The sequence below is a fragment of the Schistocerca cancellata genome, chromosome 2, assembly GCF_023864275.1.
Source record: "Schistocerca cancellata isolate TAMUIC-IGC-003103 chromosome 2, iqSchCanc2.1, whole genome shotgun sequence".
Lineage (NCBI taxonomy): Eukaryota > Metazoa > Arthropoda > Insecta > Orthoptera > Acrididae > Schistocerca > Schistocerca cancellata.
The window spans coordinates 811,093,182-811,113,178 of NC_064627.1; the positions used below are offsets into that span (position 1 = coordinate 811,093,182).

The 19,997-nt window shown below is 37.7% G+C and overlaps 1 protein-coding gene across 1 annotated transcript in view; it reads right to left on the reverse strand.

The window, feature by feature from the left end:
• LOC126162686 (peroxisome assembly factor 2) overlaps positions 1-19,997 on the reverse strand; it is a 132,414-nt gene that overhangs the window by 13,134 nt on the left and 99,283 nt on the right. The window contains exons 8-9 of the mRNA XM_049919340.1: positions 11,832-11,948; positions 1,805-1,882 (exon numbers count right to left, since the gene is read on the reverse strand). Of these exons, the coding sequence (XP_049775297.1) occupies positions 1,805-1,882; positions 11,832-11,948 (195 nt within the window). The remainder of the gene's footprint in view (positions 1-1,804; positions 1,883-11,831; positions 11,949-19,997) is intronic.

Sequence of the window (19,997 nt, forward strand, 5' to 3'; positions counted from 1 at the left end):
TTTATCAGAGAAAATGTGGGAAAGAAGGATATCATTAAAAAATGATAACGAAGAAAAACAGAAATAGCACAGGCAAGAGAAATTAGACCCGAGATATTACACACACTTCCTCTACTACACTTTGGACTCTTCATTATATACCACACAGTGGCTTGCAGAGTACAGATGTAGATGTACATCTATATTTTCAACCTGCTTTCATTGTACACTGAAACAAGGACAATACTTCATAATATCGCTCGTATTGAAAACCAGAGCAGTAACATACCTTTCAAAAGAATGACATGTCTTCAGTCCATTCAACTTTGTTCTAAAATCCATGCCACACTGGTCATGTATTTGTGAATAAGCTAAGCACACAATTTGTTCAGCTACACATTTAACCATCAGCTACTATCTCAATGGTGCATTGGAGGAACAACTGTTAGTATATCACCACATAACCTCAAACATCTCCAATTTTACCACCATATTCATTATGCAACATGTATGCTTCAGTAAGTAATACCTCTCTTGCCCTATCTTTTACTAAGTATTCTTTGAATTTTAATAATAAGTTTCTCCACAACATGCAACACCTTTCCTGTGGCATCCTTTAATGAACTCTGTTGAACTTCTTGAAGCAAATCTATGATAAAGTGTGCAGCTTCTCTCAAAATCTTTTCTGTCCTCCAACCCAGTGTCGTAAAGGCCCAATACTGAAGAAACAGGAGGATGAGGGTTTTGTAAGAGTGTTTCTCCTTAAATGATTTACACTTCCTTAGGATTTTTCTGATGTATATCAGTTGCCATCCACCTTTTTAGAACATCTTCTATCCAGTCACAGTCTTATCTGTATTGAACAAGCTCACTTTTTTGTTAACTAGACAGCAGTTCAGAACTGAATCAAAGACTCTGCAGAAGTTGAGGAATATGTATTAATTTAGGCCCCACTATCTGCATTATTTTGGGTCTCATAAGCTAGGGAGTGAGTTGGGTTGCACACGATTAGAGCTTACACAATCCTTGCTGGTTTTTACAATGAAGCTACTCAGTTTACAGAAAGATCATCAGAGATGATCATACACATGTAGCAGATTTATACAGCACATTAACTCCATGCTGTGTACATGTTCTTTGACTCTTCTTAAAAACTCTAATGGCTTGTGATAATTTCTAACCATAGGAGACTCTCCATTGTTTCAGAGAACTACAATAAAGTGATGATATTAAAAGGGCCAGTTCTTCCGTGCAGCAATCAGCACTGAGTCTAACAAATAATCAGCCTAATACAGTGGCCTTCCCTCTACCTGCAGTTACTTACCACTATATCTGTCATTTTGTGTCCATGCACAAATCAGAACTAATCTTCTGCAGGTAAACAATTTTACAACATAGAATTGTTGTTGCTTATTATTCATGTAATTACTGCCAGTATCAAGAAAAGCCCACTAAGATTATACTTCACTATCTTTCACAGCATTAATTTCCTTCCCAGTTCAGTTATTATCTGCTATAAGAGACTTATGCCATACACACCACCACCAACACCACCACCATCTTGGATCCGAAACCAATTTCTGACATTCTACAGCCACATAACCACATCTCCATCTCAAAACCTTTGTGCTATTTCCAATGATTCTTCTTTATCCCATGTGTGTGTTTCCTTTACATACAATGAAGGCAAGAAGTAAATAATATCATCAAACTATCACTAAACAGCACTTCCTTCAACCTTCCTATACTTTAAAAGAAAATTTACTGTGAAATAACCCAAATGAGTATGATCTATCCATAAATGTTTTTGTTTCTCTTCACTTACTTTCTAGTTAAGGCCTTCAGCACACTAAGTTTTGTTTCATTGTCCTCACACATTCCAACATAGAGCAGTTTATCAAACCTGTCAACAGAGAGAACAAAAATGACAATGTATGAGGTATAAGTTTAGCTTGAATATGAAATTTTTCTAAACTAATTTCTATATGAGCTATTTAGGATGTTTATGCCTTTCTGATAAGAATGTAAGTGACACTATTTGAACCAGAATTAATGAATCTACTAAGCAAAACAACAAAAGGGATAACACAAACACCTAAAAAATTGGTTTGAATTAACAGTTTCATCTCAAAAAACTGAAAGACAGGAGGCAGAATGAGCTTGAGATTCACATGAGATGGAGAGAAGGAAAAGCTGCAAGAAACTATGCTTCTCATATCTTTGGTACAGAGATTGGAGTGATTTTTCCAACCTCTGGAAATGTGCATCTCATTCTTCTTTCTCTAAAAAAACTTCACAAAAATTTGAGTAGAATTTCTACTCCAAAAATTTGATGTATTCAACATAACAATGACATACAACAGAAAAAATTTAAGACAAGAAACAAAAAAAAAATTACAAATGCTACCATTAAGGCAGCTTGAAGGATCTGAACAAATAGAAAACTGCCCACATTGTAAGGCACAATTATTGACTATAATTTGCTGATATGATACTTCGGCTATACCTTTTTAAAAATTGTTAACAGATGTTTTCATGTCTTTCATGTACATAAACTTGAAGACGAAACAAGAGATCAAGATGATTATGTATCTGAAATATGAGTAAGGAAAAATGCAAGTGTTATTTTGAGTGCTCAAGTCTTCTGACTGATTTGCTCCAGGCCCTATGAATTCCTCTCCTGTGTCAACCTCTTCATCACAGAATAACCCTTGCACCCATCATCCTTGGTCATTCAATGGCTACGTGAGTATTTCAATCTCTATATTCCCCAACAGTTTTTACCCTCCATGGCTCCCTCAACTACCGTGGAAGTTATTCCTTGACATCTTAACCCATGTTCTATCATACTGTCCCTTCCTCCTGTCTATGTTTTCCACGTGTTTCTCTCATCACTCACTCCGAGGAGAAACTCCTCATTTTATATCTTATCAATCCTCCTAATTTTCAACATTCTTCTGTAACACCATATCTCAAATGTTTCAGTTCTCATCTTTTCCAGTTTTCCCGCAGTCCATGATTCACTTGCATATAGTGCTGAACTCAAAGATACATTCTCAGCAATTTCTTGCTCAAATTAAATTCTGTCTTAGGCACTAGCAAATTTATTTTGCAAGGAAGGGCCTCTTTTCCTGTGATAGTGCGCTTTTTATATCCGCCTAGCTTCATCTGTCATGTGCAATTTTCCTACCAAGGTAGCAGAATTCCTTTACTTCACCTCCTTTGTGATCCCTAACTTTGATCTAAGTACATAGTTAATCTCACTTCTGCAATTCTTCATATATTCCTTACTCAGTTTACTCTTAATGGATGGTGTGTGCTCATTAGACTGTTCACTCCATTCAAGAGATCCTGCAGTATTTCCTCACTTGCAATGAGAAAGCAATGTCATAAGCAAATCTTATAATGGATGTACTTTCATCTTGAATTTTTAATCCCACTTTTGAAACTTTCTTTTATCTCTGTCACTGCCTCTTCGATGGACAGACTGAACATTATGGTTAAGTTTGTCCATCCTTTTTAATCTGGGAATTTTGTTCTTAGTCTTCTATTCTTATTTTTCCCTAGGGCTCTTGTGTTATAGCTCTAGTTTTTTTTTATGTCCATTGATCCATGATTTTAGACATGTTATGTTGCAAATTTACACAGAAGTAAACAAATTTCTTGGAAGTTTGTCATTTGATACACAAAATAATTCTATAGTAATGTTTACTGATAATATTTTTACTCAGTGATATATGATAGCCTGCACTAATTTATGCGACAGCCTAGCAAACATAGGGAAACTCTAGTCTAATTTTTTTTTTGTCGTACTGCTAACAATAATAAATAATACATTTAGAAGAACTGAAGACTAATTCTTTTAGTTCATCTATGTTAAACTCACTGCACAGAAATAATAGGACATTTATACAGTACTGCAACACTACATCATAGTCTGTACATTTTCTTCTGTATTTTCAGCACTACAGGTTGTTTTTCTTTTCCTTCTTTCAGGAAAATTTGACATTCCAATTTACATTTGTCCTATGGATTTGCCAACAAGTATTGTTTCACCTTACACCAATATACAGAGATGATGTGTTCCTTGACTTTTCTTTTGAAGGTGCTCAGTTCCTTTACACTCTTGATGTTAGATGGTAGTCAATCATAAAACAAGCTTCTGCAGCTGTAGGGTCTCCTACTGTCATTTTCAATCTTTTGCCACAGGTGTGGTAATTTTCTCTGGTTGTTGTGTTGTGGTCATGAAAGTCTAGGTTCAGAGATGCTGTACAATTTACTATTAGAAGTATTGTTTCATATATGTACAAACTTGTTACAGTTCATATTTTAAATTCCTTGAATTTGTTTCTGCAGGATGCCCTCGGCTTCAGTTTGTATATGCTTTCTTTTTAAGTTTTAGGATTCTTTTTACATGTACATCTGCTGCACCAAACCGTACTGGGATACAGTACAACGTGTGGGGAAATAAGTCTGTAGTACATTTTAAGTAGGGTTTCTGTGTCCACTGTATAGCACATTTTTTCATTCAAAATGTATTTGTACTTATTTTGGAAGAGATCCTGTCAATGCGGTTTTCCCATGTCGGAAATTTGTCCACGTCTATACCCAGAAACCTGTTACAGTCCACTGATTCTAAGTGTACATCCCCAATAAAGAGAGTAAATTCCTCTGCTTTGTTGGTACTGTTTGTTTTAAAATTTGTATACACAGTTTTCTTCCTGTTGATCAATAAGTTATTTTCTGTAAAATACCTTTCTGCCATTTGCAAGTTCTCTCTGGCTCTTTTTTTCCAACTCCTTCACTAAGTCACTACATACTCATAAAGTTGTGTCATCAGCATAGATGATCACTTTTTCATTTACAGCAGTGGGCATATCATTTATCTATAAAATAAAGAGCAAAGGTCCTAGTACTGAACCCTGAGCTACTTCATATTTTACCTGCAGAAAATCAGAGTAGACATTTCTCTCTGTATTTCCAAATTTATGGTTTTATTTTAACACAATGTTGTCCGTTTTCAGCAAAGGTTTTTATAATATCAGCAGCTTACCCTCTTACACCACAGCAGTCCAGCTTCTGTAGAAGAGTTTTATGGCAGACACAGCCAAAAACTTTTGAAAGGTCTGTATAGATGCGACATACGAGGGTGAATCAAACGAAAACCTTAAATATTTTTTTAAATATTATTTATTGTGCAGAAGTGGTACAAAGCTGTATCACTTTTCAACATTACCTCCCCTATGCTCAATGTAAGTCCTCCAGCACTTACAACGTGCATAAATTCCTTTAGAAAAAAATTCTTTTGGTAGTCCGCACAACCACTCATGCACCGCGTGGCGTACCTCTTCATCAGAACGGAACTTCTTTTCTACCATTGCATCTTTGAGAGGTCCAAACATATGGAAATCAATTGGGGCAAGATCTGGCGAGTAGGGTGGATGAGGAAGACACTCAAAATGGAAGTGAACCCAGGTTTCGTCCTCAGTAATGATTCTTGCAAGGAAGCCATCACCTTCTCGTTCAAAGTGCACATGAAGTTCTTCACAGACATCAACACGTCGTTCTCTCATTTCAGGAGTCAGCTGCCGTGGCACCCATCTTGCAGACACTTTGTGAAACTGGAGCACATCATGCACAATGTGGTGTGCTGACCCATGACTAATCTGTAAACATTCTGCAATGTCATTCAGTGTCACTTGGCGGTTTTCCTTCACTAACGCTTCAACTGCTGCAATGTTCTGTGGAGTCACAACTCGTTGTGCCTGACCTGGGTGAGGCGCATCTTCCACTGAAGTCATACCATTTGCGAACTTCCTACTCCATTTGTAGACTTGCTGCTGTCACAAACATGCACCACCATACTGAACCTTCATTTGTTGATGAATTTCAATAGGTTTCACACCTTCACTACGCAAAAACCGAATAACATAACACTGTTCTTCCCTGGCACAAGACGCAAGTGGGGCGGCCATCTTTATACTGATACTGCAATGTATGTGTGCATCTGCACTATGCTGCCACCTACAGGCCATCTGCACGCTGTTTGCAGCGCGCTTACCAACCTACAGGATAACAGCGTGAAATTTCAATTTGTTATTACAAATTTAAGGTTTACATTTGACTCACCCTCTTATTTTCTTTTGATGATCCAATGCCTCACTGATGCGTGTTACGAAGTTTGTCACAGCAGTCTTACTGGATCTTCCCTTTCTAAACCCACGTTGTGCCTCATTTAAGATATTATGCTTCTCTATGAAGTTTACAAATCTATTTTAATCACTGCTTCTACTATTTTAGACAGAACAGGTGTGATTGTTATGGGCCTATAGTGTCTGAAGTCTCCTTTATCCCCTCCTTTGAATACTGGCACAACTTTACTTATCTTTAAACGTTTCGGGAATACTCCTTGCTTCATTACGAAATTTATCAGGAAAGCTACAGGCTTAGCAAGATATCTAGTACAGTGTTTGACTATTTTTGCTGAGATGCCATCCAGACATTCCGTATTTTTATTTTTAGTACTCCAATTTTTTCTAAGAACTTCCAATTCAACTGTAGGGAGGAGGTACAAACTCTCAGCGACCTTTTTGGGACTTTTCATTCTTTTTGGTACTGATTTTTTTTTGTTTTAGAAGTTTCTCCACTATAACTGTGTAGTGCTAGTTGAAGATATTGCACACTTGCTGCGGATTGGTCACTTCTTTCCCTGCCCTTGTCAGTGCTACATTTGGATCTTTCAAGGCATGTGATTCTTTTCTGTATTCATTTATATAGTTCCACACTGTTTAAGAGATGTTTGAAAAAGATTGTATTTCAGGTTTTCGGTAGCTAGCCTTTGCTTCTCTTATCATCCTAGTGTATGCTTTCTTGTTACACTTGTAACCCTCATGAGTTGACCTTCCCTTTTCCTTTCAGATATGTTTCAAAGAGTTCAATCAGTTCATCTCTTGCTTTTTTAAATTTCTGTGGTGAATCATTTTTTGTTTTGTTTACCCCTCATAGTTCTGCATATTTTAGGAATGGCTGTATCTATGTGATGTCTTAATACACCACAGAAAGATTCCCAGCTCTTATCTACACCGTGCTCTATGTACATATCATTCCAATTTTCTTCTTTTAGCAAAAATTCTAGACTGCTCAGATTTCCAAGATTATTTTGTCTAAATTCAGCCACTACATTTTCCTCAGTTTTTATGTGATCTCGCAGTTCAAATGTTGGTCCAAAATGGTCTGCAACAGTAGTATATAGAACCTGAACTTTTTGTCTGTCTGTAGGTATATTTGACAGGACAAGGTCTATTAATGTGATAGATGTCTCTGTATGTCTTTTTGAATTTGTTACATGAAACCGGAGATTGTATGCCCTTATAATGTCTTGAAAACTTCTAGAGTAGCCACTGACTTTAAGCACATCTATATTTAAGTCACCAGCTATTATTACATGAGTGCATTGCTTCGAGACTTTATGCAGTAGCACATAAATTTGCAGTAAACATTTTTCAATGCATCAGCTTGGTAATCAATATATTCTTATCAAAATACATTTTTTTTCCCATGAACTTTATTTATACTGCTGCTGATTCCAAGAAAAATTCTGTACAGTTTGTGATCTGTCAACTGCTATCCCCTATTTTGCTGTCTACATAGATTGCTACTCCCCCACTTTTATATACAGTTCTGCACTAATATGCTACACTTTTATAACCCATTAGATTGAAGACCTGTAATTCATTCTCCTTTAAACTATGCTCAGTCATTATGAAAATGTTGGCAACTTCACAGCTAATAACACTTCTAATTCTTCTGATCTGTTGTATGCACACTGAACATTTTGATGTAGTATTTTTAAATTGAATTTCTTTGAATCTACTGCTGTATTGGTCATACTGTCTTTTCCCTACCTCTGTGTATCAAAAATTTTGGTCCTTTTGTGAGGGTTTGCTGTTCTTGGTGCTTCTTAAAGTGGGTCCAGGTGCTGCTGTAAATTGCCCATCTTTCTCTACAGTGTATGCCTGTTTTGCTCAGTATATCAAACATCCTGCATTTTTTCATTATTGAAGGCTTTTTCTAACAAGTAAGTCAATAAATCTTATGAATGTTTCTTGATTTTTCTTACATCTTGTTTATTAAGCACAATGTTAGAACTGCATTTCCAATGACTTTACTTTTTCTAAAGTCAAACTGGTTATTATCTTTCCATTCTTTTGTATGTTATTCTTTTAGCAACTTTGATTCATGAGCAGTTTAAGCTGATTGTGGGATAGTCCCTGCACTTCTCTGCCCAAGTTAACTTTGAAGTTCTATGGGTGATATTTTTGTGCAAGTCTGGTGGTATGTTTCCAGACTCATAGATTCTACAAACCAAGTTAAATGGTTGCCACTTCCCCAGTTATTTACACAAAAATCCAGAGGAATGTTATCTAAGCTTTCTGCCTTATTTAATTACAAGTCTTCCAAAGCTCTAAATTTTTTAATACTGGATCCCCTATGACTTCGCCATTAACTCCAGTTTTGTCTGTTATTGCATCACCAGACAGTTTTTCTGCTCACAGAGGCTTTCAACATACTCTTTCCATCTATCAGCTCTCTCCCTTGTGTTTAACAGCATAATTCCTCTTGAAATCTTAATTTTATTACTGCTTTTTTTTTTTTTTTTTAATTCCACTGAAGGGGATTTTTTTTTGTGCTGAATCAGTACCTCCGATGATAATTTATTTTTTTATTTCTTTGCATTTGCCAACAGACATTTTACCTTAGCTTCCCTGCACATGCCATATGTTTCATTCCTAAGCGATTTATATAGTTGTATTCCTATCTCTTCCTGAGCATTTTTGTACTTCCTTCTTTCTCCACTCACCTGAAGTGTTTCTTCTATTAGCCAAGGTTTCTTTACAGTTACATTCATTGTACCTATATTTGTCTGCCAACTTCTTTGGCTGATATTTTTAGGAATGTCTATTTCTCTTCAACAAACTGCCTATCAGTTTATTCACTATCACAGTATCTACAGTCTTCGAGAACTTCAAATACATTTCATGATTCCTCAGTACTTGAGTATCCCATTTACTTCCACACTGATTCTTCTGGACAATTCTCTTAAACTTCCACCTACACTTCATCATTACTAAACTGTGATCTGAATCTGCATCTGCTCCAGAGTATACCTTACAATCCACTATCTTATTTCAAAATCTCTGCCTCATCGTGATGTAATCCAGTCTGAAACCTTCCCTTGTCTCCAGGCCATTTTCAAGTATGCCTCCTGATCTTGGGATTTTTGAACAGTGTATTCCTTATTACTGCATGAAATTTATTGCAGAAGTTATTTTGTTTCAATTTTCTGTCATTCCTAAGCCCATGACTGCCAGACATGAATGGAACAAGACAGATTGATAAGAAAACTGGAATACACAAATAACAGTCCTGCTCTGAATCTGCTTCAAATAAAAAAATGGAATATCTTTCTATTCCTGTAGTTGATCCCACTCTCCCAAAGAATGATAAACATTTTATTCTTTTTCACACAATCATACGCATTATCTCAATCTAAAAATGATTTCCTTGTTTGATGGAAAATGATGCTATGTTTTTGATTGTTTTTCCTGATTTCATTAATGACCTATGGTAACAATAAACTGCTGTATACCATTCAGCATCTTCTTCTTTTTCTTCTTTTCAGTTTCCAGTTTCCTGAGTTAGGTTTTCAATCAAAGATCTCCACTGATATCTGTCTCTTCACTACTCTTCTCCTTCTTTAAGTACATCTTCCCTTTTCATCTCTATGAACTCCAGCCCTGTACCTCTACATCTCTTTCTGGGTCTTCTTTATTATTTCTTTCTAAGTAAGCTTTTAGAAAATATGTTTTTGGCACTCTTTCCTCTTCCAGTCTTACCATATGCCAATATCACTTCAGCTTTCTTGTACACTATTCAGTATTTTCTGTTCTCCAATTACTTACTGCAGTGGTTGTGAAACGTTCATTGAAACCAAGGAAACAGACAACTGTCTTCTTGGAAGTACCCTGTGAACGAACCATTTTCATTGGTATCAGTTCATCTTGCAATACCCAAACAGTTAACTGCTGCTTAGATTCTGGCTTATACAAATGTATGCAATATTCACTTCCATTTATGATGTTGTATAAAGATATTGTATTTCCTTGGTCAAATGTTTTGAAAATTTCCCTACACCAGTTGACATGAGTACGTTTTTGAGTTTTTATCAAATTATGAGGAACCCACCGACAACTTGAGACCCTCACACCTGAGCTTGCATGATAACCATAAGATAAAGTTCTACTGTCACACATTTTACTGAGGTGTCACAGGGTGTGGGATTGTGATACTGTCTTTACATGTAGGTCTGATCACTCAATAATATGGGCCCACTGAGGAGACAACTGAAAGAAAATAGTTGAAAAATGGCAGCTTTAGGACAGAGAGAAAAAAGTGCCATGTGAGTGCCATGAGGAAAAAACATCTGTGACAACTGGACAAATAGGAAGGGCAGTTGACGGACTTGACTGCCATCTACAAAAGATCACCCAAGGACACGGCTGAGTTAGTAGCAGGTATCATACAATTGGCTCAATACCTGTTCCACTGCTCATGAATGTCATAAAGATTGTTAGTCCTTTCCATGTGGCAGTCCCATGAGCTACTTAGAGCACCTGAACCACTTGTGGCTATGGCACTCACAACTGCTTCAACCTGGTGGTCATCAGTGCAGCTTCTCTCAAGCACTGCAGGAGCTGTGCTGACTGTGGTTGTCCTCGCCGGGCATTGCCACACAGTTTGGGGACCGTTGTGCTGGGATTGTCACCATACTGTCAGCAAGGTGATGAGACAGCAGGTCTAAGGTTGGCTGGAACCTGCTCCTCTCTGTCATCCCTCCTAGGCTGCATCACAAGCCATGGCCACTCCTCCCCTCCATCCTACCTGGTGACCCAGTGATGGCGGCGCTGTGCTAGTACAGCTTCACCTGCTGCAAGGTTTCTTGGTTGCTCAGCCACAAGGGGGTATGAATTGCACTTCCTCCTTCTGTGCCTTGGCCAGTCTGGAACCCTTCTAGAAATCTTGAAAAGTTTTGCAGCCTTCCAGCCAGCAACATGGTCAACACCACAGCTGCATCACTGTGGTGGTTTGCTTCTCCTCCTCTTGCAAGTGCAGCTGGCATGGGGACCAGCACACTTTGCACAAGTTTCCCACCTAATACAGTGATTAGTCATGTGAAAAAAGCCTAACCTGCCTGTACTGAAAACATATGCATTTTGTAGGTGAATATTTATGCAAAATTGAATGTACTGTAGTATTTGAGATGCCTAGGGGTGCCTCTATGAAACATAAAGTCACATGTTGATCTTCTACCATCATGTTGTACGCAGCACTGATGTTGTTTGAAACAATGTGTGATTTTAATCAATCTACACAAAATTCATCATTTACTGAAGCACAACCATGATGAAGAAAACCAGTTGCAAATAGTCTTCCCTGAACGGGAACCAGTTGAAGGAAGTGATTTGAGGCACTGTTGTTGAGTTACGCCTTTTAGAAAAATCATAAAAAAACATGTGAAATTTCCACCTTTTCACAAAAGCATTACTTTAAACCCACAATGTAAACAAACTACCACCCCAGTTTCTGAGCTGGCATTGTGCTAATAACAACAAATAATGAAATTCAAAATAACAGTATCATCATTTTACACAGCCGCAGAGTTCTATAGAAATAATGAGTGAAATAAAATAATTTCTTCTAAAGAAATACACACTGTAATAACAAGATCTCATAACTGACAGCAAAATACTTGTTTTCTTAAGAGTTTAGATTCTTCTGTCCACTTTCCTTACCTTCCTGGTCTCAAGAGAGCAGCATCAATCAGGTCAGGTCTATTTGTTGCTCCAATGAGAAATATCTGAGTTGACTTTTGTACACCATCCATTTCTGCCAAAAGTTGTGAAACTACCCTGCAACAATTGACAAACTTATCCTATGAGTTTTAGTGGAAACTTCCTTGTGTCTGTAAATCTGACAAAAATTTTTCCAAGTAATTTAAATGTAGATAAGCTATAGCATTGACTATATAACTTGCTTTAATACAATAATAATAGGGTGTTGGTGTTGATATTCTTCTCAGGTCTGCACTTAAATCTTAAAAAATAGCAGTACAAACACAATCTCTAAGAACACATTTGGCACAATAATTATTTTATCAAAGAAAGAAGGAAACATTGACTTTATGAGCAATGCTGTGGGGCTGCCACATGCTAAAAGGATGTTAAGGCTCTGTAATGACCATGTTCAATATGTTGCCTTTATGAGCAATGCTATGGAGCTGCCACATGCTAAAAGGGTGTTAAGGCTCTGTAGTGACCATGTTCAATATGTTAAGTTGTTACAATTTTTCGCTAGGCTACAATAACTGACATGGATGTGGTGGTGACCATATTATCCAAGCAGATTTGTTCTGAAGTTAGCAACTGTGTATCTGTCTTGAGGCAGTATTAACTCAAGGTGTGCAAATTACTCAGATTATATTCATTCAGATTTTGAGTGTGAGATCACTTAGCAACTTCCAACAAACTTTATACATACTTCAAACCTCTTCAAAACTTTTTCTCTCCGACACTCCTTCACAAAATAATGAAAGGGAATAGGCTCATTGCTCACTACAGTCTCACTGTTCCTGCAATAAAACTTCAGCATCAAGTGTGATGTTTTATTTTATTACTTCTTTTCTACTAACTGTACGAGGCTTGTTCAAAAATTATGGAACATTTATAATTTCATGACAACAGTGTGTTGGGGTGAAATACAGTTGGCATCCCTGCACACACTTGTATTTGTTGTGTAGCTGCTGGAAGTTTCATTGTTGTACATCTGTTAGTTACTGTTCGGTGCTGTGTTGAATAGAACTTTGTGCTGCACAGTTTTGAGATGGCAGAGTTACAGGATCAATGGGTCTACATTAAATTTTGCATGAAGCCCAAGAAAACCTTTAAGGAGGCACACCAAATGATGCAGGAAGCCTATGGTGATGAGTGCTTAAGCCATACTTGGTGTTACAAATGGTTCACACAGTGTAGAAATGGCCGGACAGAAGTTAAAGATGTACCTCATTCAGGATGCCCTTCGACATCTACTTCCGATGCTCATGTCAGGAATGTCAATAAAAGGATTAGTTCATCATGAATTTGTGCCACAGGGACAAACTGTTAACTGGTTGTACTATCGGGAGGTGTTGCAAAGCCTGTGAGAAAAGTGAAAAGGAACGGCCTGAAATGTGGACGAGACAATTCATGGCTCTTGCATCATGATAATGCAGCTGCACATTCATCCCCATTGGTGGGTGACTACTGCAAAAACACACACACACACACACACACACACACACACACACACACACGGAGCTGAAGAAGCTTGCACAGGATTAAGTAGCATGGAGAGCTGCATCAAACCAGGCTCTGGACTGAAAACGACAACAACGAGATGCATGAAAAGCTAGCTTTTCTTAAAACATAGTGCAGATTACCTGGACGATAGTCATCCAGTGCTTGACAATGAGAGCAGGTAGTGACTTGCAATGAACTTTAAAAATAATTTCACACATTTTCTGGACTTGGTTTATCAGTTTTGGTTTCGACTTTTTCACTAGTCTAATAATAAGACTGAATAATCCAAAACCAAAAAAACTAACATAATTAGGACTTTGCATCCTCAACCATGTTGTTTGTATTGCTCAATGTCAAATATTTCACACATTAACTCATTTGTAAAGTAATCAGGTGTTTGAAGTTGTTTTATACACAGGAGTTAAATTCCTTAAGGAACTGGGATTGGGGGCTAGGTTACTGCTTTATAAACATTTCCCTAAGGAAGGTGGTGAATTGGTCAACACAATTGAATTGCATTCAAAAGGAGCAGGGTTTAAATATCTGTCTGGACATGATGATTGGATGCCTTCCCCTATTCTTCAAGCAAGCCAGTACACTATCTGTACGTGATGACTGGGTGTTAAGTGATGTCCTTAGGTTAGTTAAGTTTAAGTAGTTCTAAGTTCTAGGGGACTGATGACCATAGATGTTAAGTCCCATAGTGCTCAGAGCCATTTGAACCACTATCCGTAATAGCACCATTAGAATATTAGGTTTGTAGTAATTTTGTTTTACACGTTGTTCTTCTAGTCACTATGTGTTTATTTATCAACTGTCATTTTTTTATCTATAGCTCACTGTTACTATTTGAGTTTACATATTGTCATTTTGTTATTTAGAGATAGTAAGTGGAGCTGTGGACATTACAAAGTGAAGTGCAAAATGGAGAAATCGGAACTTTCCGACACATTCTTTTGTTCAAGTTCAATAGAGGGGTGACAGCAATGGAGGCAACCAGGAACATTTGTGTCATGTATGGGGATACTACTGTTGGACAGAGAATGGCAAGAAAATGGTTTTCTCATTTTAAGGAGGATCATTTTGACATAGTGACTCTTCACATGCAGGATGATCTTTGGAGTCTGATGAAGATAGTTTAAATGCATTAATCCACAATGTTCCACATCAGCATGCTAGAGAACTGGCAAATGTGATGAACAGTGATCATTCCACCATTTGCAACATTTGGATGCAATGGGGAAGGCTCAAAAATCAGGTGCATGTGTACCGCACGCTCTAAGCCAAAATCCCCAAAAATTTGCAATTGGCTCATGAACAACATCAACCACTCCTATCCTGTTTCGTTACTGGTTACAAGAAATAGTGTCTTTATGATAACATACAACATAATGAAAAAGAAAGGATTGGTAGAGCCCAAACAAAGCAGAAACTCCCCGTACAAAGACCTGGATGCATCCATAAAAGACAAAGTTATGTATTTGCTGGAACAGAGATTGTCTGTTGCATTATAATTGCTTCCCCGCAGTGTAACCATCACTGCTGACATTTATCATCAACAACAGAGATGTTTTGCACACGCAATCCCACAACAACGATCAGGAAGACTGCGTGAAGTGCTGTTATACCATGATAATGCCTGCCCCCATTCTGCTAGACTGACAAAAAGCAAGATACAGGACTTGGGTTGGGGAGACAGCTTATTCACCTGATCTTACACCCTCAGGTTTTTACTTTTTCCACTCTCTATCCAACAGCCTTAAAGGAACTTCCTTTCCAGATAAAAACAAAATGTGCTTCAAACATGGCTCGATGAGCTCTTTGCCTCAAAACCACATAATTTCTACATTCAAAGAATTGAAAAGTTACCCCATTGTTGGCAGACTGCTGTAAACAGTGTAGGAGAATATGTTATTAATGACTAATGTCTCTGTTAGTGTATCTGTTGTGTTTATTAAATTTATGGAAAAATGCTATCAACTTATGCACAGTGTAATATTGTTGTTGTGGTCTTCAGTCCAGAGACTGGTTTGATGCAGCTCTGCATGCAACTCTATCCTGTGCAAGCTTCTTCATCTCCCAGTACCTACTGCAACCTACAGCCTTCTGAATCTGTTAAGTGTATTCATCTCTTGGTCTCCCTCTACGATTTGTACCCTCCATGCTGCCCTCCAATACTGAATTGGTGATTTCTTGATGCCTCAGAATATGCCCTACCAACGGATCCCTTCTTCTAGTCAAGCTCTGCCACAAATTTCTCTTCTCTCTAATTCTATTCAATACCTCCTCATTAGTTATGTGACCTACCCACCTAATATTCAGCATTCTTCTGTAGCACCACATTTCGAAAGCTTCTGTTCTCTTCTTGTTGGCCGAGCGGTTCTAGGCGCTATGGTCGCAGGTTCGAATCCTGCCTGGGGCATGGATGCATGTGATGTCCTTAGGTTAGTTAGGTTTAAGTAGTTCTAAGTTCTAGGGGACTGATGACCTCTGATGTTAAGTCCCATAGTGCTCAGAACCATTGAACCATCTCTTCTTGTCCAAGCTAGTTATCATCCATGGCTACACTCCATACAAATACTTTCAGAAACGACTTCCTGACACTTAAATCTATACTTAATGTTAACAAATTTCTCTTCTTCAGAAACCCTTTCATTGCCATTGCCCGTCTAAATTTTATCTCTCTCTACTTCGACCATCGAGAGTTATTTTGCTCCCCAAATAGCAAAACTCATTTACTACTTTATGCGTCATATTTCCTAATCTAACTCCCGCAGCATCACCCAAATTAATTCGACTACATTCCATTATCCTCATTTTGCTTTTGTTGATGTTCATCTTATATCCTCCTTTCAGGACACTCTCCATTCCATTCAGCTGCTCTTCCAGGTCCTTTGCTGTCTCTGACAAAATTACAATGTCATCGGCGAACCTCAAAGTTTTTATTCTTCTCCATGGATTTTAATTCCTACTCTGATTTTTTCTTTTGTTTCCTTTACTGCTTGCTCAATATACAGACTAAATAACATTGGGGATAGGCTACAACCCTGTCTCACTCTCTTCCTGACCACTGCTTCCCTTTCATGCCCCTTCACTCTTATAACTGCCATCTGGTTTCTGTACAAATTGTAAATAGCCTTTCACTCCCTGTATTTTACCCCCACCACCTTCAGAATATGAAAGAGAGTATTCCAATCAACATTGTCATAAGCTTTCTCTAAGTCTACAAACGCTAGAAATGTAGGCTTGCCTTTCCTTAATCTATTCTCTAAGATAAGTCGTAGGGTCTAGGCTAGAAACGTAGGCTTGCCTTTCCTTAATCTATTCTCTAAGATAAGTCATAGGGTCAATATAATATTAAACTCTAATATTTCTTTTATATATATTTCAAATAATTGGGAACTTTTAGATGAATGTAATAGTCACAGAAAATCTAACACAATAATAGGTGCAAAGGTTAAGGATGTAGAATAGCAGCAATAACAACTGTATTACAATGAACAAATATGCAATCTTCTTAATCAACAAAAGTTTATGTTTTCTGTATTTTTCTACTCACTAAAAGTAGAGATTGAGGAATCAATAAAACATAAAGATAGTTAAATCTGCTGCTTAAACACATGTTACTTCCACCCTACCATTGGGGGCAGAAGCCCCAATACTGTACAAAATTTTGACATGCTCACTACACTTATCTCAGCGTTCACCAAAAGTAGCATGTGATCAAAAGTAAATGACACAGCCTCTGTGTCAACAAAAAGACGCATCAAGTTAAAATGAAGGATCAAATTGGATTTGTTGCCAGTGCTAACCCATGATAAGGCTATTCTACAGAAGAGAAAGTCATACATCATACTGAAATGCTTTACCTATTTGGAAGTCTGCCTCACAGTCAGTTTTACCCAGTACCATATGTTTTCTTTATTTGTAATTATTCATTCTCTGACAAGTTATAACACTTCCCAATAACAGAAAGGTAGTGCAGTATACAATAATGCATCCTCTCCTACGCAATATTACTGATGCATTACGTGAATCTTCATACACACTGAAATCTAGTCAGGTGAGATATCCTTCATCATTCCTGCATGTGGCACAGTGCATCCTGAATATGCAGCATATAAATCTTTATCGCAGTTGAGCAGTACTCCAGTACAGCGTTGACATGTCACCAACACATTGCTCTTTTCAGAAATGGCTAGTTAAACAGTTCATTGTGAACATAATGTAAAAAACATGTCATAAAGTACTTTGTGTTTGAAATGTAGCTGCCAGTCACACACAAAAAATATGGAAAACTACATCTAAAATTTATAAATGACAATTCTTCATAGTTTTGCCCAATTCTTTTACAAGTTTAACAGCCAAACTAGTGACTTCAATAAATGGTAAAGAAAATACTGAAAAGTAACAGAAATATTGAAAATGGAAATTTTGTCACCAACAAACCTAGTTAATAAAACAGTATCCCATGTGTGCAAAACACAACCACTTATAAAATAAGCCTGCAAAAATCATTTTATATAAATAAAAGTATTATATAAAATATAATATTGCACGGTGAACAGTTGCTTTTATGAAAGGAATAGATCTTCTCGGATAGATTCTTCCAAGGATAAAAATCTTTAGCCTGAGAAAACAACTGTTGCACAATGCATTAAAATTTAACAAGAATTATGTTTATTTACATATGTAAAATGCTACAAAGCTGCATTTAAAAAATCTGTACTGGCCATACAAAAGGCAGACAGTAGGTTCATAATAAAACTAAGGAACCAATTAAGTAAGACGCAAATTGCTGTCAAATCCAAAATGGAAGTCAGCTACTATTTCCCAGTGTTTTGTTTCTGTGTCTATCCACTGCTCAGTATGTCCACTACAACTACATCTACATCTGCACATACAAACATACTCTGGAAGCCACCATATGGTGTGTGACGGAGGATACCCTGTACAACTACTACTAATTTACTTTCCTGTTCCACTCGCAAACAGGGTGAGGAAAAAACGACTGTTCTTTTGCCTCTGTATGAGTGCTAATATCTCACATCTTATCTTCATGGTCCTTATGCGCAATGTATGTTGGTGGCAGTACGATCGTTCGGCAGTCAGCTTCAAATACCGATTCTCAATAGGGTTTCTTGATAATAATGTTGCCTTACCTCCAGCAATTCCCATTTGAGTTCCCAAAGCATCTCCGTAACACTTAAGTCTTGTTCGAACCAACTGGTAACAAGTCTAACAGCCTGCCTCTGAACTGCTTCGATGCCTTCCTTCAATCCAATCAGGTATGGATCCCAAACACTTATGCAGTACTCGAGAACAGATCACACCAGTGTTCTATATGTGGTCTCCTTTACAGATGAACCACTCTTTCCTAAAATTCTCTCAATAAACGGAAGTCAACCATTCACCTTCTCTACCACAGTTCTCATCTACATCTACATCTACATGATTACTCTGCAATTCACATTTAAGAGCTTGGCAGAGGGTTCATTGAACCACAACCATACTATCTCTCTACCATTCCACTCCCGAACAGCGCGCGGGAAAAACGAACACCTAAACCTTTCTGTTCGAGCTCTGATTTCTCTTATTTTATTTTGATGATCATTCCTACCTATGTAGGTTGGGCTCAACAAAATATTTTCACATTCGGAAGAGAAAGTTGGTGACTGAAAATTCGTAAATAGATCTCGCCGCGACAGAAAACGTCTTTGCTTTAATGACTTCCATCCCAACTCGCGTATCATATCTGCCACACTCTCTCCCCTATTACGTGATAATACAAAATGAGCTGCCCTCTTTTGCACCCTTTCGATGTCCTCCGTCAATCCCACCTGGTAAGGATCCCACACTGCGCAGCAATATTCTAACAGAGGACGAACGAGTGTAGTGTAAGCTGTCTCTTTAGTGGACTTGTTGCGTGATTGTTCTACCACATACTGCTTTGCAGCGTTACGCCCAGATGTTTAAACGACTTGACTGTGTCAAGCAGAACACTAGTAATACTGTATCTGAACACTACAGCTTTGTTCTTCCTAGTCATCTTCATTAACCTACATTTTATGAATTTAGAGCTAGCTGCCATTCATCACACCAACTAGAAATTTTGTCTAAGTTGTCTTGTATCATCCAACTATCATTCAACTTCAACACTTTACTGTACACCACAGCATCATCAGCAAACAACTGCAGATTTCTGCCCACATTGTCTGCCATATCATTTATGTATATAGAGAACAGCAGCAGTCCTACTACACTGGGGCACTCCTGACAGAACCCTTGTCTCACATGAACACTTACTGTTGATGACTAGATGGTGGCTTTTTTAACTTAAGTAGTCTTCGAGCCATTCATACATCTGTGAACTTATTCCATATCTTCATTAACCACCTGCAATGGAACACCATGTCAAACGCCTTCTGGAAGTCTACAAATATAGCATTTGCCAGTTGCCCTTCAGTCATGGTTCTCAGCATATCAGGTGAGAAATGGGCAAGTTGAGTTTTGCACGAGTGATGCTTTCTAAAACCATGCTGATTCGTGGACATAAGCTTCTCAGTCTTAGGAAAGTTCATTACAGTCAAACTGAGAATACATACAAGGCTTCTGCAGTAAACC